The sequence below is a fragment of the Rattus norvegicus genome, chromosome 7 (assembly GCF_021556685.1).
Source record: "Rattus norvegicus strain SHRSP/BbbUtx chromosome 7, alternate assembly SHRSP_T2T, whole genome shotgun sequence".
Lineage (NCBI taxonomy): Eukaryota > Metazoa > Chordata > Mammalia > Rodentia > Muridae > Rattus > Rattus norvegicus.
The window spans coordinates 80635264-80658603 of record NC_141540.1 but is presented as its reverse complement, the minus strand read 5'-3'; the positions used below and the strand labels follow the sequence as shown (position 1 = coordinate 80658603).

General features: G+C 40.5%; 1 protein-coding gene across 2 annotated transcripts in view; it reads left to right on the top strand.

The window, feature by feature from the left end:
* The window catches only part of Lrp12 (LDL receptor related protein 12), a 71369-nt gene that overhangs the window by 38601 nt on the left and 9428 nt on the right, over positions 1-23340 (top strand). For both annotated transcript variants that reach the window (NM_001134883.1, XM_087557315.1), the window contains 2 exon segments: positions 15920-16055; positions 23075-23277. In NM_001134883.1, the coding sequence (NP_001128355.1) occupies positions 15920-16055; positions 23075-23277 (339 nt within the window).

Below are 23340 nucleotides of genomic sequence, written 5' to 3'. Positions count from 1 at the left end.
AACAAGTAAATTGAAAACTTGGAGTCTTCTTTTGTTAGCAGTCCTGGGGATTAAACCCAGGCCCTTGAGCATGTCAGGTGTGTGTTCTCTCCTATTGAACTACATTATTACTGCCGTTGTTGTTGTTGTTGTTGCTGTTGTTGCTGTTGCTGTTGTTGTTGTTGTTGTGGTTGTTGTTGTTGCTGTTGCTGTTGTTGCTGTTGTTGTTGTTGCAGTTGTTCCTGCTGCTGTTGTTGTTGGAGATGGTCAGTTAGGACAGGGTTTCTCTTGCCTGCACTTTCTTCAGTAAGCTGCGGCTGGGTGACTCATAGCTTCCTCTAGCCCCCACCTCTCACATGCTGAGGTGAGATTACATACATGATCATTGATGTGTGTTGTCCACTCATTTGTTCTTGTTGTGGTTTTTGAGACAAGATCTTACTACTGTGTAGCCCAAGCTGTCCTAAAACAAATCCTTCTGCCTTGATAAGGCTGTTCCTGGAATTATTGGTGCACAGCACCATGTCCAATAAAAGTTTATATAATGTGTTTGATCACTATCAGTATTTACTGTTCTAGAAATTAAAGATGAGAAATTGCCTTAACACTTGGAAATTCAATTTAACATAACAAGAATGAGTTTATTGCAAGCTTGTGTCTATAGCATAATTTTATTAAAATGTATTTTTAAAACAAACATGTCAGCAGTATCATTTTATTGTAAAGCTTTTATCGATGCATTTACAGTAGCTGGTTTCTCAGCATATGCTTCTGCATTCAGTCCTTTGCCATACAATGTTTTATTTGACACATGAAGATAATGTTAATTGATATATAACTAAAAAAAGTACAGGAGTGCTTTAATAATCTTTTTCAAACAATTGTCAATATTTTTTGTTACAAAAGTGCAACAAGTGGTAGCTTCTAGAAGATTAGCTGCAGTTGGAATCTGAATTCATGTGTGAGCCTTTTGTGCTCTGTGACATTGCAGGATGGTTGGCTTTGGCCTTTGAGTGTATTTTCACTACCAGGTATGAGTTTATAGTATGTCAGTTACTTAATACTGGTTGCTGACTTGGGCAGATTAATATGCAGTATGAAAAGCTACAGAAATTTGGACATAGCCAGTCATCAGAGTATAAATTTGATGTCAACTGGTCAGGACTGGATTATATGTCTTACTTTTCTCTGTTAGCCTGAGATAGGCTACTAGGCCATTTTGTAGTATTGCCTTTGCTCTTAAATAAATTCCTTTTTGAGAAGCATCAGCAAAAAGTGACACTGTAAAAGGAGTATACTGTGTTCTCTCTATTAGTCTTTTCCTACTTAGGAATCTCAAACACCCCAGATGCACTTATTGTTTGCAGTGTCTGCCATAGCAAAGCACCACAGACTAAACAACATAATGCACTTTCTTGTGGGCCTGGAGGTCACAAGGCCAAAACCAAGATGTGGCAGAAATAGTTTCTTCAGTGTTCTCTCTGTGACTCTTAGATGCCATCTTACTGTGCCCTGCCCTAGATCTGTTCTAATGGCTCCTGAAGTTACACCATAATATCCCACCCGTGTGATACCATTTTAACTTATTGCCTCATCAAAGAGTCTCCTTGATACCACAGTGACACTCTGAAGTACTGATGTTAGGACTTTAATAAATGAATTTTGAGAACAATACAATTCATCCCCTAACAATGTGTATTTTAGTTCCCGATATGTTTTTTTTTTTCTCTTCTTTTTTTTTCGGAGCTGGGGACCGAACCCAGGGCCTTGTGCTTGCTAGGCAAGCGCTCTACCACTGAGCTAAATCCCCAACCCCAACAATGTGTATTTTAATTAAGTGGACTTATAAATCAATAAAATACTCCATTTCAGAAGACAGTAAAACATTATTAATGTGAAATATTTTTCTAAAGGTTAGTCTTATAAAAATCATCCTTCTGTGAAGAACAGCATATAAACCTATTCCTATTACATACTAAACAGAATGAATGGATGTTTCCTCAGAGGCTTTGGCAAGTGAGGAACTATTCATACATTGTTATCCCTTGTGTGAGTGTTTCAGAATGGAATGTTGGGACTTTAATATTTATGTAGTCTTTATTAATTAGACACCTCTAATTAAAAAATCTGAAATCCATAATTCTATTGTCATAATAAAAATCTTTCAGATTTTAGAGCATGTTGGATTTTAGATTTGGAAGTTAGTAAAGTACATACTGTATAAGATTTCTGAAATCCTTGCATCTGGGAGAATTAGATCCCTTTCGTGCTGATGACAAAGATGTCTCGCCTGTGCAGACTCTAACGCAAGCATAACTTCCCCAGAAGAAAGCTCAGCAGTTGGTGCTGCTGCCCACTGTGCGCTAAACCTTCACCTTAGGCCTTTCTGCCCCTTTGGTACCGCAGTCTCCTGCCCAGCTGTCTGCACTGCGGAAAGTCTACTCAAAATGTTTAATTAGGTCCTAATGTATCCTGTCACTTTGCAGATATATTTCTACAACAGGAAAAACTACGACCATCAAATGAATATTCAGCCTATCTGTAATGAGTTTGTTTTATTTAAAGCAGATTTGGACCTTGTGCCCAGAGTAGTGGGAGTGTCTTACTGCTTTATAAAATACCCCAATAAAAGGAAATTACGAGATAAAGTGTTTTTGGGCTCATGGTTAAAGCTGCAGTCCATCATGGTAGGAAAGTCTAGGCAGCAGGAGCTTGAGACCGTCTGGCAAAGGAGGAATGTGGACTCAGCCTACATTTTTTTCTCCATCATGTGCAGTCTGAGGCCCTCTGCCCAAGGAATGAACCCTCCCACGATTAAGATGACTCTTGTCACATCAATTAACGTGATCTAGATCATCCCCACAGCAGCTCCAGAGGCCCATCTCCAGGTGATTATAGGTTTTGTAGAGTCGCAGTTTACACAAAGCCTCACAGTAGGTAATGGTCTCAAGGAACCTCAATGGAGGACAGGAGGAGTCAAACTGTGCATGTGCGGTGTCTTACCACAGTAGATCCAGGCCAGACAAGTTTGCAAAAGACCTAGAAGTGATGTTTAGTGAATAGTAAGTGACTTGAGTTTCATGATTTTACAGAGTGAGAATAGTTGGACTTGCTCAGTTCTATAGTTCTGTTCACTCACGCCCTAATGGAGGGAATTGTTACTTTATGACTGATGTGGCTCTGGTACCCTGGCTTACAACACTTTGTTTCTAAGAGTCTTTATTTCTGTTCCTTTCTTCCTCAAACACTCCCAAGAGCTATCACTGTACTTGTCCTTTTGCTCATTTCATGACCATAGATTGGCATATGGAATACTGAATTATGAAGTCGTGGTTGTGAATATGAAAAAGTATTAAATATATATTTTATTCTTTTTAATTAAGAACTTTTCATGAGCTAGATTTTAAAATTTCTCCTTATATATAAGCAGGTAAAAAGACAAATGTTTTGTGAATCTAATAATGTGTTATAATCATAAAATTATATCAAACACTACCAAGTAATTTAGTTGTTATATAGGAACAGAAAGGCAATCTCAGTGTAGTTTTAAATATTAAATCTAAATTTTCATTTAAATTAAATTGTTCATTTAAATATTTTTACCTAAATAAAATAGCCAAAATGTAAATTCTTTCCTCCACTGGAATGGAATATGTTTTAGGTCAGGTTGTTAATAACAAGCCATTTGTACTTGTTTAAAGAAAGTATTTGATTTTTAAAGATGTGTTTAATTTAAACTAAGTTTTGCTCTAACTTATGAGTTTGACTTACATCAAACAACCAACATTTGATTTTTTTTCTTACTTTTGATTGCTTCTAAGTCAGGTTAGTTTTCAAAATTTTTATGTATTCATGAATTACAGTTTCATTAAACTTTTACAAAAAATGAAAGAGCAAAAAGATAAAGAAAATCACCTATTATATTTAGCCTCCTAGTATATTGCAGGGACTAAACATATTAGTGATGAACTCTGAGTCACCAGTAGGCCATCAAATGTGTTACATTAAGAAAAGAAACACAGCACTTAACCCTCGGGGCCATTTAACCAAGAAACAAGTCCAGGTCTGGATTTTCTGCTTCATCCTCTCTGCTCTGTCTGCTGTCTGAGTCTCAGTCTGTGCCTACTTGAGGGGTGCTTGGGAATCTGCCCCTGTGTCTGTTCATGTGCCTGCCCTTGTGTGTCTGTCTTGTGTGTCACTGTGTCTGTCCCTAACAAAGGGCTTCCTACAGGGAAGGAATGAGGATTCTTTTACAGAAGACTTTTACTTCAGCTCACCCAGATAGCAAAATCATTGTTTATCAACTAGCATGCAAATGTTGCATCCAACGTTTATGGTAGGGACTCATTCAGAAGATCACTTTCAACCTGTGGATTTGCTGCTTTCAGAAAGCAAATGATACTACACATGTACTACTCTGGACCAGGGCATGGAAGACACGTAAGTTAAGAGTGCATCTATTCATTAGCTCTAAAGACTGATTGCCTGGGAGTCCAAGGCAAGCCATGTTGATTGTTACAGTGTCCTCTTAAAAGCAAGTTAACCAAACGGACTGAATACGCAGTAGGCCAGCACTCCTGTCTCTTCAGTGACCTCCAGATGTATTGATAACTCTGGCCTTGAGGCCAGCAGAAGTTCCAGTCTGTTAGAATGTGGAAATATTTTTATCACGATGCATTGTCACAGTGTGTATAGTCTTTTATTTCATTCGCACCTTTCCTGTGCATACCTTAAATTACATTTTCACTTGCTTTATATCTTATCTCCTGCCATTTCCATTTATAACTTTCTATTTTTATTTGTATTCATGTTTATGTTCATTACTATAATGCTCTGTGAAAGCCCCATCCTGTGGGATTTATATTTAATGTTTTGGAGCTGTGCCCAGTGGTTTCCCCTAGTGTGGATCATGCTGTGAGATATATTAAAATGTAACTAACAGTTTTATTTCTAAGACTGAATTCGTTGTATAAAGTCCTAATAGAATTATTGTATCCAAAGGGGTTGTTCAATTGACACAGCTGTTTGTAGCATATATGAGTAAATATGTTAGATATGATCATCAATTCTTACTTAATATTTATTGTTCCTTGTGGTAATTCTATCAAGACCTAATCTTTTACTTTCCTGACACTGTTTTTTTAAATGGAAAAAAAAGAAATCAATTGCTTCTCCTTTTGATTCATGGCCTGCAAATGTAATATCATAAACCAAATGTAATATCATAAACAAAAACAAAGTAAGACTGGCTTCTGTCTATAACTAGACAAAACTCTGCTGGGTGTTTTTATTCTGATTGTTAGAATTGGGGGCTTAATCCTTTCTTGGCTGGAAGTTTGTTTGTTTTACATTTTATTTTAATGTTAGGACTGGCATGTCATACTCATGCAACAATGAAACAGTTCTCCTAACTACCTTTAATGTCGAATGCACTAAATGAGATTAGTTTGTCTGGAATCTGTTCTACATTTGGTGTGGAATCTTTTATCAGGCAGAGTGAACATACGAAAGCTAAGAAAAAATATTGCCTTCAAAATTCTTTAATTCTTGTTACTATTTAGAAAAGTGTAAACTTCAGATAGTTTTTAAGCATTATTTTTTGATTGTCAGAATTGATTCTTTCCAAATCATCTTCCTTTGTTGCCTTTCTGTGTTTGCATTTTTTAGCTATCTATTCTGACACTTGGAGGTCCAGCACACTGTTGATCCCCCAAACCATTCACCACTGATGGTTTAGTTGTGGCCTTAAAAAAGGCGGGTGGGGAGACGGGGGTGGGGTTTGGTTTGGGGGTGTTTGCCACTGTCTGAATTGCAGTTGCTTTACTTACCTAACAACTTGTGATTTACATAGCACTGTGATGCAATGGCCTGGTGTTAGCTATTGCTTTAGTTTTAAGTATTATAATGTAGTACTTTACAATTCACTGGAGAGCACTTAGTCTGATGAAATATTAATTCTTAAGGGCTTGTAAGTAAGGAATCTGAAAGGAAAAGTTAAATGGCAATTATTTAAGAGTGCTATATGGTTAATTTTAACATAGAAACTTATGTGAATGAAGAGTGGTCTTTTGTACCTTTCTGTGGTATTTCAATGATATTTTACAGTTTTTCAATCAAGTACCTTGATCTTTTGCTGAAGCAACCAAAAAGAATCTCACTTTTTCATTGATCAATGCTTTTATCCATATTTCAAAGGAAGAAAGATATAAGGTACTATGTTCTAGTTGATATGAACCCACTTGGATTTTTAAGATTAGAGAATATGAAATAGAATTTAGTGTGAACCCAAGAAACTCCTTCAGACAAAGAAAGGGAGTGGGATGCAAGATACTGCATTCTTAAGGAAAGTAAGATGCATTAGTACAGGACACAGTGAGTGGCCGACCTGCCCAGAGCCTGGTCAGGAAAATGCTCCAGATGCTGCATTAGAGCGCCCCGTGAGCTTGAGGAGGTAATGGAGAGACCATCATTTTTATAGTATATGCTGTGTAACTTTATCTTGTTAATATTTTACTATATGATAAGTTATTTACATTAATCTTATATAATCATGTTTTATGTTAGTAAATATGTTAATGGCTGTTTTAGTAAGTACAGTGTATTTTCATGTTGCATGCTTAGATGATGGAGGTTCATCCAGATGAACAGGTCCGCTGTACTGCGTGAGCAAGACCCTGCAAAGTACAAGACAAGCATGTTCACATGTGTAATACTTTCTTTGACACTTTGAGACTAATTCTTCCAAGTGTGATTATATATTAATTATCTGTAATTTCTAAAATCTTATATTTAACTGTTGTACAAAGCCAGTCACTTAGTGGGTATTTTAGTTCAGACAATTCTAAAAGACCCACACATAAAAGCTTAGGCCCCAGGATAACACTTAGGAGGCAGTGGAGCACTTCAGAGGTGAAGACCATGGGATCAGCAGCAGCAGCAGGTTGCCTGCCCTCTGTGCTGATTGCAGGACGTGGTCCCTTCCTACCCTCTGGCTCTCAGGCGCCTACTGTGATGAGTTATCTCACCAAAGAGCAGGAGTAGTGAGGCCAGTCATCTGACCAACCTTCTGAAACTATGAGCCAAAGAACCTCCTTTTTAAGTTAATTCTCTTTTGCACTCTGTTATGCTTGCAAGAAACTAGCTGCAGGTGGGCGAACTGGACTTTTAATATCAGCTTGCTAATGTAAAGCAGTAAATAAGGGAGGTTTTTATCTTCAAAATAATCTGCACAAGTAGAAATATGGTCCCGAATACAGGAGCTGATAGCTTTTATTCCCCTCACTTGAGCACACAAAGGACATAATGACTTAGATAGGAATGTGCGTTGTGTCGTAGCTGATAGAGATGGTCTGGAAATCATGGACTCTGAGACCAGCTGCTTTGCCACCTGCCTCTTCCTGCCTTGGCCTTTCTACAGTAGTGTAGGTGCTTCCCGCAAGAGTCACCACAAGCTTCAGAAATTAATAGTTTCCCCATCCAGGAACTAGAAATAATCACTTGCTCAGCATTTAATTCTCTAGTGTATAAATTAGAAAATGTACGTACCATAACAATAGTTTTTATACCCTTGCAGGAAAAAAGAGTGCCCTCATGACTTTTTAAAAGTGTGTAAAAGGTTGAATCCTCCCAATTCATCTTATCTTGTGCTTTGCCAGCGATTTCAGAATTACTCTTCGTGCTTGGGAACTCCCCAGGGAATGGTTGGTTTCTGACAGTGTAACCACGTCCAGTTTCATCGCCTTCCTCGGGTCACGTTTACCACATCCTAGAGCTCCTCTTCAATTTCTCTTCTGACTTTATTGGGTGTTTTATTTTACCACCATTTAACATCATTTTCTCATTATTTGTTATGAACATTGTGATCTTCAAGAAACCATAGAATTACCTGCCTTGATTAGAAACTGTCCAAGCAAATTAATTTGATTCTTAAGGAATGCCACTTGGAGTAGTGGAAATGATTGACCTGTCCATCCTTAGGTATCTGTGCACAGCGGGAGAGTGTGCATGCGAATTATACTGTTGTGAATCAGCAGTGGGTCCACAGGTAGTGGGTTTTCATGTAAAGTTTTTAGCTAGATGGACTTTTTTTCAACATTTACTGCCTTTCCCTTACATGGCTACAGTATTTCCCATGTGTTTATTGATGCACCTGCTTGCACATGTCTGCCTATGTGTGAAAGCCAGAAGTTACCTTGACTCCATCCTCAGGAATCATCCACTTTGGTTTTGGGTTTTGTTTTAATTTTATGTATGTGTGAATTCACTCATGCATCCAGGGTATTTTAATCCGCCCCCATTGTCTGCCTTCCTCTCTTCCCAGAGCCCCTGCTTTTCCTTCCAACTTCATGCCTTCTTTTCTTTTTAAAATTACCCACGAAACATGGCAGCCTACCGGAAACTACAGCCTTAAAGAGATCTGCCCTTCCCAGCAGCCATCACCAGTCAGGGGTGAGGTCTCGTGAGCCTCTCCTCGACCTATGCTGACTACTGGCTTGGGCTTGTGCAGCTCCTATGCCGGCAGCTAGCTGTACCTATCAGGATTCTGCGTGCAGCAGCTCTGTCATGTCCAGAAGACGGATTCACAGCAAGCCTCCACAACCCCTGGCTCCTACTTCTCCCTGACCCTGGCCGTGAAGTCCTGTGAAGTCAGTGAGCTGTGATACAGTGTCACACTGAGACTGAGCCCACCACCATCGTTTGTTTGGATTTTTGAGGCAGCATCTCAATTGCCCTGGAGTCTGTGGAGAAGGTCAGACTGAATGGCCAGCCAGTGAACCCAAGGGGTACACGTGCCTCCGCCTCCCTGCAACAGGATTGCAGGGACCACACTTCTCCCGTTTGTACCTAGACACCGCAGGTGCAACTGGTCTTTGTACTTCAAAGCAAGCAATGTGCCCCCCTTCCAAAATACATCTCTTTTCTGGAGTCAACCCCTTCGTAATAGCATTTTCTTACATGTTTTCTCTTAAGCTTATCTCTTTGCCTCAGTAATTTTTCTTCCCACACATGTACCTAAGTACATGGTATTATTGAACAGGGGGAAAATTTTACAAAACCCTCCTGGATTATATAAGTATAGAAAAGGAGACTGCAATAGACTAAAAACAAAGGAGTTCTTTCTTTATTATGTACGTAAATATAGATATAAAAAGACATGTCCTGAACCAGCATATTCAGAAGGCAGTGACTCGGTGTCATTGACAGTAGCCAAGAGAAACTCACAGACAGGAAAGGATAGAGTCAGCTTATCTTGGAAAGGTGATGTTAAGTATGGCATTTTTTCTTTTTTTCTTTTTTTTTCTTTTCTTTTCTTTTTTTTTTTTTTTGGAACTGGGGACTGAACCCAGGGCCTTGCGCTTACTAGGCAAGCGCTCTACCACTGAGCTAAATCCCCAACCCAAGTATGGCGTTATTTTAAGTATATATGGGATATACTTTATTCTTGCACTCATTACATATTTCTTATAATACTTGTTGTGTTGTTAGGTTCCTCTGATAGTTGTACATCCTTCCACAGCTCTTATATCCAAAACCACGTACATTTGTACATTTCCTGTTCCAGTTGGCCTCAGCCACTCATTGCCATAAAATGCCAACCCTTGTCAGCTCTCAAAAGAAACCTGGGTCTTCACCCTTTGCACAGGAAATTGTACATTTTCCTTACAAGTAGTTTAGGTCAGATCATAAATTCCATTGCTAACTCCTTTTTCCAAGTTCTAAAAACCATGACGTCTGCAATTGAAGGATTTATTTGACGTGATTTTGACATGATCTCGTCTCTCCCTTCCTCATCTTAATAGAGGTCAGCTGAAGCCTCCAGTTTTAAATGACTGCTATAAAAATGACTGTTTAGAGAGAAAAGCTTGGTGTATTAATCTACTTTTACAACCACAGCTCTGAGCTTTTACTGTAAGATTATTGAAATATCAATAGAAACATAAGGTCTTGTATTTTTATTAGTTTTGCTTATTTTTTAAGTCATACAAATGTTAACTATTTTAAACTAGTAAACTAAATCAAAAATCTTACTAAGATATCCATTAAGGGACCCCTCAACCCCTTCATTCTTGAGTAAGTTTTCTCCTGGGGAGCAGGTTACATGTTAACTAGAACACTATTTAGTTAAGCCCTCTGTGCACTTAGCCACCTTAGGGTTGTAAACATGTCCTTATTTTCTGTAAGTCACTGCAAATGCCTGTGTTCTAGCTAGGTCTCCTGTAAGTGAGTAATCGACTTTGAGGTGCTTTTAGCCTCGTCACATGCACGTGCCTGCAAAGACATCACCGCCGCCTTGGAGGCTGCCCTCACTCTTGTTCCTGGTTTTCTCCTTGTTTAAATGACTTCAGTTTTCCAAGACGGGTCTTGCTCTGTAGCCTAAGCAGGCTTCAATGTCCCAGTCTCCCTGCCTTCATCTCCCAAGTGCAAATGCCACCAACCCCAGCAACCATTGATATGGGGGCAGGGTTCTATTCCTAGAGCAGATGTGTGTCATCATTCATGCATGAGTTTTTGTTTATGACTAACAGTACCCATCAAAGTAAATTAAGTAGATTTGGAGGGGTTTTTTGCAGGTGATGCTGTTTGTGTTAAAAAAAAACAGTTGATGATGCTAATTATGAAGTTTATTAAGCAAAATGAACAACTATAGCAGGTTTGACATGCCATGGGCATGGATGCATATGTGTATATGTGTGAGTGCTTGTGTGTGTGTTTGTTTTCTTGGAAAACTCGTGCTTTACACAGCACACACTAAAACAACAAGGCTTTTGAAGAAAGTGGTGTTGAACTTTGTAAGTGTAGAAAAAAACAAATATTAGTCGCGATACTCATGTGGTCAGATATCCATAGACTTTTGTATTTGCCATTGGTCTCTATTGGGTACCACATAAGCCTGGGTCTTCAGGGTGTTCATTTCCAGCAGGGGCCAACATAACCAAAATGAAGCCAGCTCATTTCAGACAGATCCTTCTCCAGGAAGGTGCCTGACTTTAACAAGACGTATGGTGGCTACAAGTCTACATCAACTCTTGCAGCTTCCCAGGAAGAGCATCCAGAAGAAAGCAGGCAGTGCTAGCCCTAAGTAGCCACTTCTTGTAAGGAAGGAAGGTTTTCCTGGCCTTTTAACTCCTTAACTAAAAACTCCTACCTTAAGTGGATTCTAGGAAATTTTCATACAATTTTATATTATACTAACAAAATTCCTCCCTTTGCCAATTACATATAAATTAACTCTTGTAAAAAATTAACTAGACCATATAATTATGCATAAGCAATAGAGAAAGCCTAGGTTGAATGAATGTAGGTAAAAGAAGGTGAAGATTTAAATACTGTAAATTAGTTCTGTCAGAGTCTAGAAAGATGAGGTTCAAAGGGGCTGAAGATACAAGCATTTTGTTTTAAAAACAAAACATTATTAATGTGAGAGCTGGAAGAGATGGCTCAGCTCTTCCAGAAGACCTGGGTTCAAGTCCCATCACCCCCATGGCAGCTCTCAACTGTAAGTCCAGTTCTGGATCTGACCCCTTCACAGAGACATACAGGCAAGCAAAACACCAGTGCACACGAAATTAAAACAAACAAACAAAACCATTTCTTTTAAAAGGTGTAAATGATGTTTGGGGAGCTGTGTCCAACCCCCATCCTCACCCTGGTTTTATCCAGCAACTCCCTCTGTTGAACTTTTTCATTCTGGAGCATATATTAGCTTTCTTCTACCCTCTGTCCTGCTGAACCAAGCCTGGTCTCCCTGAAGCAGTCCAGGCCTTCCTTACCAGTCACCACTCTGATTTGGTATATGTGATATTGTTTACTGACCATACTATAGTCAATCAAAGCTGATAATTTCTTTATCAAAGTAATTATATTTACACCTTCATCACCCTTTGGCGTTCACCATTTGAATACCCACTTAAAAGCAAGAAGATAGTGACTTAGATTTAATCACATTAAACACAGTAAACTACAAATTACAGGTGTGGTTAAGCTTCAGAGCTGAAGTGTTGGGTGAGATGGAATGGGGCCATTTGTCCTGCACTAATATAATGAAAGAAATGGGGCTGACAGGCACTAATTCAGACCTGCGCCTTGGTATCAGGTAGCGAAAGCAAGCTTGGTCTCCAGATGAAGCTTCCAGTTCTCCTCATTACCAAACCTAGTTTTGTGAATTTCTGAGACAACCTGTGTATTCTTGACATAAATTTCCTTTTATTTACCTGCCTTTCTCTTGACCAAATGATGCTGGCACCAGTGAAGATGTGGAATGTAGAACAAAGAGAAGGGTCTGGGAGACAGAAGTTCTGGCCTTGTTGAATTTGAGGTTAGAGTGTCCAGTGACCATTGGACCGTGCAGGTTCCCTGGCTAGAGAGTTGATTTAAGCACCCAGCCTGTAGACTGTGGTTGAGGTTACACATGTGTGGAGTGCACTGAGCATGGAGAAGGGGCTCTGGGAACGCCATGAACACACCCGGCCAGAGTGGCTCAGGAGGGCACACATCTAAGAAAGCCTGCAGGGTGGTTGGAGGAGCACCAACACGTGTAGTTGACCCTAGCAAGACGCAAAAAAGTTAATGCCAGGTGCCCTAAAAAAGATGAGTATCTTGAGATTTGGGGGCCCACCAGGTTTGGCAGTGAGTGTGTGCGTGTGCATGCGTGTGTGTAGTTTTTATGGCTAAGATTAGAAGTGATTTTAGTGGATCAGATGAATGCAAAGCATGGAAAGAAAGCAATGTCTTGCTTTTCCTGGTGAGCGATCGGAAATGCACCACCGACGAAAGTGATGAGGGCCGTGCGTGAGGGCTGAAGGAGAGGTTGGAGGTAGTCAAGTAGGAATGCTTGTCTAACGTGAATAAGTGACAATAGGAGGTTTAAGTAGGAAGGCCAGTAATGGCAGATAGAAGAGAGAGCCTCTGGGCCTTCCCGTTCCAGCCGACCAGCATAGTACAGACAAACTCTTACCCAAAACAGAAAGAGGGCAGTTTAAGTTTGTTTTGGAAATGTAATGCACTTTTTCTTAAATATAGGAGGGCATGTTATGATTATGCTATAAACTCAATACGTTATACTTGGGTGTATCGACTAAAATCATACAGATCACCATAAACAGTAATAAATATTTGAGGAGACTGTTATGTTAACCATACATAAGCTTTGTTAAGCATAACATGTTCAAGTTTATACAATTCTGTGTGTGCTTATGTGAAATCAGGTAACAGTTTTAATGAGTTTATCAATCAGTTGAGGTTCTTTTAAATCCACTGGCTCAAAATACCAAGTTTTGCCATTCTGTGAGTGTGCAAAACAAAGAGTATGACCCTAAGGAAAATCCTTGATACTGTAGTTTAGTTTTGTATTTACTACGGGGAATGATGTACGTCTTAAAGTAATGTCACTCTGAATACAGATGGAAATAAAGTGTAGTAAGTCGTAACCCTATCTGTGTCAGCACGTCTCAGCCCTGTGCACTTGTCTGCAAGTGTTCATATGTGTTCGTGTGTGCTCGTGCATGTATATGTGCATTCACGTGTCCTGTGCATCACACAAAAGTTTACTTTTGTATGTGAGCACCACCTATTGGTTTCATATATACTTGGGTTTTTTTCCTAAAACCTAGTTTAAAAAAACTAATAATACAATAATAATCTTTGTAATTTTTCTCCAGAGTTAGTCTAGTATTTATTTAAATGTCGGAGGTCAGAATCTCCTGCATCCAGGGTTCTAGTTGCTTTGGTAAGGAGGTCCTTGGAGTGTCATCTCATGAGGTTACTGTGGCTGCACTAGTGAACTGAAGCAAAGTTGTGCCCCTTTTCACTAAGGTCATGTAATGGAATTACTCTTGGAGCGACTGGGTCTTTTCTGAACCATCATTCATTACAGTCGACCATTTTCCTTGTAAAGGAGGAAATTTACTCTGGTGTAGTCAGGGATGACCTCTGACTCCTGATCTTCCTTCTCTGCCTCCCAAGCGCTGGGATTGGAGGAGTGTTCCACCATGCCCAGCTCAAGACATTTACTAGCAATGAAACTTACCGACAGCAATAAATAATTAAATTCAGACAGACAGGCATAATCAATCAATAAGTGATTGAGACTGGGAAGCGAGATGAAGGCAGAGCCATGGTGTGTGTGCCCTGTATTCTCAGCCATGATTCCCCATGTTCTAAAAGTGCTTCACATCTGACCCCTTTGGCTGTACATCCTAATTCCCTCTTGGTCTTGAACTTATGTTCTCAGTAGAACATATTTTAAAACACCAATAGTGGATTTTCTACAGATAGTGAGTTGTTCTGTAGATCCAAGAGTTGACCAGAAGCAATTTGGTTTGCTTTATTTTGAACATCATCAATGACATTTCTTAAACTATGCAGTTTATTTCCTATCACCCTTAGCCTAAGTCGAGTGGCATCGGCCTCTGCGTAAAAGGAAGAGTTTGCCTGTTCTAAACTGCAGTGAGGGTATTTGGCTGCCTTCAGGTCTGGTCGCCAGATTTCTTAAACTGTGTCAGAGTTCAGGCGCTATGTGGGACCGAGTACATTGCTCATACCGACTCCTACTCTACCTCAGCGATGCTCTTTTAAGTACAGATACTAATTAGCTAATGACTTGTGCTCATCGGGTCTTTTTACTTTGATATATAAATATTTTCATTTTCTGAAAATTGTCCCAAGATTTCTAGTAATCCTTGTGTACCCTTAGCAGCTACTCTCTCACTAATAATTTGCAGCTTCTTCTAGTCAGCCATTACTTTAGAAGTCAGCCAATGTTATTCATTAAAATTGTATGAAATAATAGTTTACAGGGGTTTCTACTCAAACCTTTAGCTAGCTTTCTGTTCCTCATTTGTTTTCTTTCCTTCTTTCTTTCTTTTGTTTCTTTCTCCTTTTCTCCCGTCTGGCCAAGCATTTTTATTTTTACTGGGGAAGAGCACATTGTCAGGTTATCAGCAGGATTCTAGATCAGTGAGAGCACAGGTAAGCATAAACGCTTGCTTTGGTGGTGTTCAGGTAGTTAATGACTGGAATTTTGAGTATCACTTCAGAAGTTTAGTTTTTAATAGTTTAGGATCTTTCAAGGCCCCTGTCTTAGTTATTTTTTTTTCTTACTGTGATAAAACACCATGACCCAGACAACTTTTAAAAGGGAGGAGGCTTGGGGGTGCTTGTGATTCCGGGGTCCAAGAAGCTGTGGCCAGGAAGCAGCAGGTACAGCTGAGCAGCAGCTGAGAGCGGAGGGCTCACGCCTCTGTCTCCAGAAACGGGAAACGGGAGCGAGGGATGACGTGTAGCTTTTGAAACCTCAAAGTTCCTCTCAGTGACACACTTCTTTCAGCACTTCCTCACTTCCTAAACCTACCCAAATATTGCCACAAACCAGGACCAGGTATTGGAGCGTGTGAGCCTATGGGGGCTTTTCATTCTGGTCGCAGCCTCGTGCTTATGCCGGATGCTGTGCTGGGGTAAATGCGGGATGGTATTTTGATTTCTTGCTGTCTGTATCTGCATCCAGTCATCTCCTTTGTATCAAAAACTACAGTTCAGCATCCTGAGGTTATTTAAAGCTCACTGAAAACAACTTGATGATCCTAAAGATATAAGCACATTCATTGAATAAATATCAAACTTTCAGTAGCTCACAACAAAATAAATTTAAAAGATCAATTTGAGAAAAGATGGATTGGGGCATTGAGCGACTTTAATGCTTAGACGTAAGAGCTCTGACGCCTGAGTGATCTCATTGGAACAGCTCCTTGTTACTAAGAATATCCAAATAAGGAGAAGGCTCCTCTAGAGAAAAAGCCGCCATGGACTAGAGAGGCTTTCTGAGCTTGCTGAACCACGTCTTACTGCATGTGACTTGATGTCGGAAGTGTTTTGGTTTTTCAGAGAAATGCTGTTTTTATGTAAGATGTCATGACTAGCTAAGGTTGCTGTGGCTGTCTTCCAGCTTGTGGTGAGACTCCAGAACAAATTCGAGGGCCGACTGGAATAATCACGAGCCCAGGCTGGCCTTCAGACTACCCCGCCAAGATCAACTGTAGCTGGCTCATACGGGCAAACCCAGGGGAGATCATTACTATAAGGTAACTCTGATACCTTTCGTATTATTATCCTTTTATTTAGAATTATAAATACTATCTGTCATTTAAAAATGATCTAATCAGTGTTCTTTCAGCACAGTAGGAGGACATCACTACATTTAGATATGCAACTGCTGTTTAACAAACTATAATGTTCTTAGTAGCGAATGAGGATCAAGAGGAGTCGTTATCAGTGTGTGGACAAACCGAACTCACCACTCAACTCAGAGGCCATTCCATACCCTTAGTCTCATTGGTTAACTCCCTACCTTAAAGGAGTTAAAATATGACTGCAGGGGTGTGCGCTCATAGCACTTTAACCATGCGTTAAGCATGTCTTCAGAGGTTTGTCTTTCCTTGCTGTGTTGCACATGCAGGGTTTCACCATGTCTGCACATGGAGGCCGAAGCTGATGTTGGCGTGTGATCCTCTATTCCTCTGCACCTTTTCTTTTGAGAAGGGTCTCTTACTGAACCTGGAGCTGTCTTTTAGCTAGACTAGTGGCCAGTGAGCTCTGGGCATGAGCCCGTACCCCCGACCCCTCTAAGCACTAGGCTTTCAAACATATGCTGCCACCAAACATGGGTTCTAGGCATCCAAGTCAGGGTCTTGTGTGCATAGGAAGGACCTTGTTCACAGAGCCTTCTCCTCTGCCCTCTTTTTATGATTTAGAAGCAAAATGACACTGTTTAAGAATGCAAAGTAGACTCTATGCAGTGAGGAAGTGCTTATGTGGACTCGGAGAGAGCTGAATTCTGAATTACAAGTCCCAGTGTGCACTGCGAAGGCAGGTTTGGGGTGGGGGGACACCTATTTATCTTTGAGCTAGCCGCTTCGATGGTTTCAAGTCCAGAATGCTTCTGCGTTCAAAATGACAGCTTTGCAACCTCTGCTACTTTTCCATAGTAAAAAGAAACACATTGCAAATCTCACAGAGCCTTCCCTCAAAGAACAGTCAGGCATATACCTACAGAATCTTTCCTTAGAACTGTGGTTGTCACCTGTAGATATTTGCTAAGTACCCTCCAGATTGGACGCCACATACAACGGAGAATTTTTCTGGCCACATATAAAGATTTCTTGCTCTTGTGGTCTGAACTAGTGCCCTGAACAGATATTGGGCACTGGCTCAGCACCCATTCCCACAACACTCAGACAAAGCCCGACTCCCAGGTGCTCTAATACTCCCAGGATCAGAGGTGAGGAGGGCACAACAACTGCTCAACACCCAAAGAAACTCCTATACTTGATAAAGAATTTCAGCAAAGTGGCTGGATATAAAATTATCTCAAACAAATCAGAAACCTTCCTCTAATCAAAGGATAAACAGGCTGAGAAAGAAATTAGGAAAATGACACCCTCTCAATAGCCACAAAGAAAATAAAATACCTTGGTGTGACTCTAACCAAGCAAACAAAAGATCTGTATGACAAGAACTTCAAGTCTCTGAAGAAAGAAATTGAAGAAGACCTCAGAAGATGGAAAGGTCTCCCATGCTCATGAATTGGCAGGATTTATATAGTAAAAATGGCCATCCTACCAAAAGCAATCTACAGATTCAATGCAATCCCCATCAAAATTCTAACTCAATTCTTCATAGAGTTAGAAAGAGCAATTTGCAAATTCATTTGGAATAACAAAAAACCCAGGATAGTGAAAACTCTCCTCAACAATAAAAGAACTTCTGGGGGAATCACCATCCCTGACTTCAAGCTGTATTACAGAGCAATAGTGATAAAAACTGTATGGTAATGGTACAGGGACAGGCAGGTAGATCAGTGGAATAGACTTGAAGACCCAGAAATGAACCCACACACCTATGGTCACTTAATCTTTGACAAAGGAGCTAAAACCGTCCAGTGAAAAAAAGATAGCATTTTCAACAAATGGTGCTGGTTCAACTGGAGGTCAGCATGTAGAAGAGAATGCAAATTGATCCATGCTTATCACCCTGTACAAAGCTTAAGTCCAAGTGGATCAAGGACCTCCACATAAAACCAGGTACACTCAAACTAATAGAAGAAAAAGTGGGGAAGAACCTTGAACACATGGGCACTGGGGAAAATATCCTGAGCAAAACACCAATGGCTTATGCTCTAAGATCAAGAATTGATAAATGGGACCTCATAGAATTGCAAACCTTCTGTAAGGCAAAGGACACTGTGGTTAGGACAAAAGAGCAACCAACAGATTGGGAAAAGATCTTTACCAATCCTACACAGCTGATAAAGAGCTAATATCCAAAATATCCAAAGAACTCAAGAAGTTAGACTCAGAGAATCAAATAACCCTATTAAATATGAGGTACAGTACTAAAGAAAGAATTCTCAACTGTGGAATATCAAATGGTTGCAAAGCACTTAAAGAAATTTTCAACATCCTTAGTCATCAGAGAAATGCAAATCAAAACAACCCTGAGATGCCAAACCTCATACAAGTCAGAATAACAAAGATCAAAAACTCAGGTGACAGCAGATGCTGTCGAGGATGTGGAGAAAGAGGAACACTTCTCCATTTTTGGTGGGATTGCAATCTGGTCCAACCACTCTGAAAAACAGTCTGGTAATTTCCCAGAAAATTGGACATTGCACTACCTGAGGATCCAGCTATACCTCTCTTGGGCATATACCCACAAGATGCCCCAACATATAAAAAAGTCACGTGCTCCACTATGTTCACAGCAGCCTTATTTATAATAGCCAAAAGCTAGAAAGAACCCAGATGCCCTTCAACAGAGGAATGGATTCAAAAAATGTGGTACATCTACACAGTGGAGTACTACTCAGCTATCAAAAACAATGACTTCATGAAATTCATAAGCAAATGGATGGAACTGGAAAATATCCTGAGTGAGGTAACACAATCACAGAAAAACACACATGGTATGCACTCATTGATAAGTGGCTATTAGCCCAAAAGCTTCGAATGTCCAAGATACAATCCACAGACCACATGAAGCTCAAGAAGGAGAAAGACAGAAGGGTGGATGTTTCAGTCCTTCTTAGAAGGGGAAACAAAATACTCACAGGAGAAAATACGGAGACAAAATGTGGAGCAGAGACTGAAGGAAAGGCCATCCAGAAACTGCCACACATGGGAATCCATCCCACATGCAGTCACCAAACCTAGTCACTATTGGGGATGCCAAGAAGTGCATGCTGACAGGAACCTGATGTAGCTGTCTCCTGAGAGGCTCTGCCAGAGCCTGACGACAAATACAGAGGCAGATGCACAGAGCCAACCATCGGACTTAGAATCGGGTCCCCAATGGAGGAATTAGAGAAAGGACTGAGGTAACTGAGGGGGTTTGCAACCTCATAGGAAGAACAACAATATCAACCAACCAGAACCCCAGAGCTCCCAGGGACTAAACCACCAACCAAAGAGTACACATGGGGGGACCCATGGCTCCAGCTGCATATGTAGTTGAAGATGAGCCTTGTTGGGCTTCAATGGGAGGAGAGGCCCTTGGTCCTGTGAAGACTTGGTGCCCCCGTGTAGGGGAATGTCAGGGTGGTGAGGCAGGAGGGAGTGGGTGGGTGGATGGGGGAGCACCCTCATGGCGTCAGGGGGGTGGGAGGATGGGATGGAGGGGTTCCAGAGGGGAAACTGGGAAAGGGGATAACATTCGAAATGTAAATAAAGAAAATATTCAATAAAAGGAAAGAAAAAAGAAAATGAAAAAAGAATGAGAAGACTGAGGAGGCTGTCCCATCACACAAGTGTCACAGAAGCATGAAAACTGGAGTTTGAGCAGCCAAACCTTCCATTTGGCAAATTTCAGTCCAGTTAGAGACTCAGAAGACATTGGTGAGTTGAGTCTGGGGGACCTCTGGCCACCCGTGCATGTCTGTGTACATACACCCAGAGGAATGTGTGCACACACACATGCTCGGCAACCCATGGGCCACTTCTCCAGCCCCATACATGGCATTTCTATGGAAACTCACCATTAGCTCAGACTGTAATACAGATGTTGTATAAAAAGCTTAAATTCTAAAATGCATAACTTTATATAGAAAAATACAGCGAGAATGAGATTAGAGTGGTTGTTTAGTAACCCGCTGATGCTTTCTGACAGTTACTCTGTCAAGGCTGTTAGGGAAACCGTGTGCCTAAGCAGAGAGCACACTGGCAGTGAAGGGGGAGGCACTTTGTTTAGTGCTCGAACCTAAGCCTTACATTTACAATGCTCTGTGGGGCGTTGCCTCGAGTCCCTTCTACATTTTCAAAATAAAGTATGTAACTTGGTTTACCTTTTGTGTATTTTCACGTAATAAGAGAACCAGTCCTTTGAGAACTAGCCGTTCCTCTTCCCACCTCTCTTCTGTGCAGCTGTAAGCCACAACTGTAAGGTATTTATTTTCTCTTAGTTTCTGGAACTGAAGAGGGGACAAATGGGATTGTCTCCTGATTGACAGCATGCATGTCTACAGAAACACCACAGAGCTGGCGTCTAACCGCTTGGCTGCTGTCTGTAATTTGTAATATGACTAAGCATGAACATGCTGACAAAATAATATTTTTACCAAATATGGGGCTGTTGCTGTAAAACTAGAAATTTGTATCTGAACCTAAAAGTTAAAACTGTAGCTCAGCGGCTCAGAGCACTAACTGACCTTACAGAAGAGCAGAGCTCTGTTCTCTCCCAGCACTCGCTCCCATGGAGAATCACAGCTGTCTGTACCGTCTGTTCTAGGGGCTGTGACACCATCCTAGCCTCGGGCACTATACATGTGTATACGTAAATATATCTAGACGAAACACCTACACACGTGCGCGAACACACACACACACACTATAAAAAGATAAATCTTTTTAAAGATGTAGCTTACCCGCCCACTCTTGTAAACTTGGAGATTCTCGCAGCCCAGAATACTGTGGAATAATGCCGTGAGGATTTAATGTGTATTGCATCTTGGAGATTTCACAAAGCAAAATACACTGAAAATAAAGGCTGCTGTTGTGATGCAGGGCAAAGTTTTTTCCAGACTTGGGAAGGAGTTAATGAATTTAGATTTATGTAGATAAATGGTGACGTTAGCGACAAAGTCTTTATTGTGACAATAGCAAATGGATATACATAGAGACAAGTATTTCATGTGCAGTTATCGAAACATGGATTTAAGGTGTTCGAAGAGTCCTATGCATGATCGTTTGTAACCCATTCAGATGTTCAAATGAGCTCAAGACAGGAAATATTATATCAGTTTACTTCTTAACAAGTAAAACCAAAAGTAGATTGCTTCCAGGTAGATGCTTTAAAATAACTATTTAAACAAAGATAAAATGAACATTCACCTTTAAATTTAAGATAAAATTAAAATCCTTAATAACATGAAATATACAGGAATATAGACATATGCTAGTCTTTGATTAAAATTCTAAGGACCTCACCTGAATATGTAGCCAGTGACCTTGAGTTCATGATCTTCCTGCCTCAGCCTCCTTAAGAAACATGTGTTTAAGCAGTCAAAAGTGAAGTAGGGTGGAAGACCTTAGAGTACACAAGTGAGAGCTCCCTGCGTAAACTCTAGAGCTGGAGACGAACCACTTCATGCTTCTTCCTCAGCCCATACTCATAGAATACTGAGTCAGAGTCTGGGTGTTTGCTTAAGAAAGCATGTGAAGAAAAAAAAATGCCTCCTAGCAAATATGATTGAGTTTACAACGTGCTGACGCCATGGCAGGATGTACAGTTGTGTAGGCACCATACAAGACAAGTTGTAAAGTAGAAACCTAGAGAAGGAACACAGAGGAGAGAAGGAGGAAGGAGGGAATCCAGACAAAGGAACTTCCTAGCGTAAGCTCCTGCCTGAGCTCCAGGCTGGATAAAGGAAGTGATGCTAAGATAAAACAAACAGAATCAGCGTTAACAAAAGCTTGTTCAAACATTGCAGTGTTTATGACATCAGGGGTTCTTTTTAATCTTTTTGTCCTCTCAGTACTTGTTTAGTAAGACATATAAACTAATTATCAGAATGTTTCTTAATTTATAAAAATGAATAATTACAAAATATAATTGCATTATAGCTACTGGAAATGCTTGAATATTTATAATATACTAATATATGCTTATTGGCATGTTGACTAAGACAGATCACAGTTCTAATAACTTTTTCATGTAAGTAGTATTTTTAGACTGTTAAAAACTTAAATGTAGTGTGAAATCTGACATCTCGTGTGTAGAGATCTCTAAAGGCACCGTACGTGATGCTGGAACGCCAGAGAAAAGCAGCCTGGGTTGGAGTTGCTCAGAGTGTTGGAAGAGAGACAGTTTGACATACATAACCCTTCCAGTTAACTTCCTTATCACCTGACGTACATCAGAGCCAGAGATCAAGTCAGATTTTCCTCTGTCAGCGAGCCATTTCCAGATGTTGAAAGCAAAACTGAATTTCTCATTTCTACAAGCCATGGCTGCTTTCATGTTCCTGTTTGACTTTCTGTCATTTACTTGTGCCGTATTTTAGGAACTACATCATAATGTTCAACTGTAAAGTGATTTATACGAAAGAGCATCCTCAAACTCAGGGGCTTCTCTCACAAATGTTACTCTTTTGTTTGCCCTCCTCCTCTCCCTCACCCCCATTGTTCTCATTTGCTGTCCAAAAAATGTTACCTGAAACTGCTGTAGGAAGTGGGTTACGGAGTCTGATGGAAGAGAAAGATGAGTCTCTAGCTTACTCCTCCATGCTTGATTTCTGGCGCAAGCATGAAGAATGTAGGGCAATCTGGATTGGAAATATATTTTCTTAAATATGTAAACAAAAGGACCATGCGCTGTCAGCTGGTGTTCAGCTTGGTTTTAGAGTCTGGTCTTGCCTTACGAAGAGAGAGGCTATTCTGGAAGTGCAGGGCTGGGCAAGCATGAGGAGTGCAGACGCACATGTATGTTGCTCTGTGTGGTTGCTGCTGGGGCAGAAGCAGCAGGCCTTGGAGTTTGTCTTCAGTCACATCACGTCTTTGTGGGGCTTCTTGTCAACTACTTTAAAGTCTCTTCCTACTTTCCCTTGTTACAGTTTTCAGGATTTTGATATCCAGGGGTCCAGGAGATGCACTTTGGACTGGCTGACAATAGAAACATACAAGAATATTGAAAGTTACAGAGCTTGTGGGTCCACAATTCCGCCTCCGTATATCTCTTCACAAGACCACGTTTGGATCCGGTTCCACTCAGATGACAGTGTGTCCAGGAAAGGCTTCAGGTTGGCGTATTTTTCAGGTGTGTTTTTGAAAAGACGATGCGGCACCACAGTTGGTGGTGTTAAGCTACCCAGCCATTTTG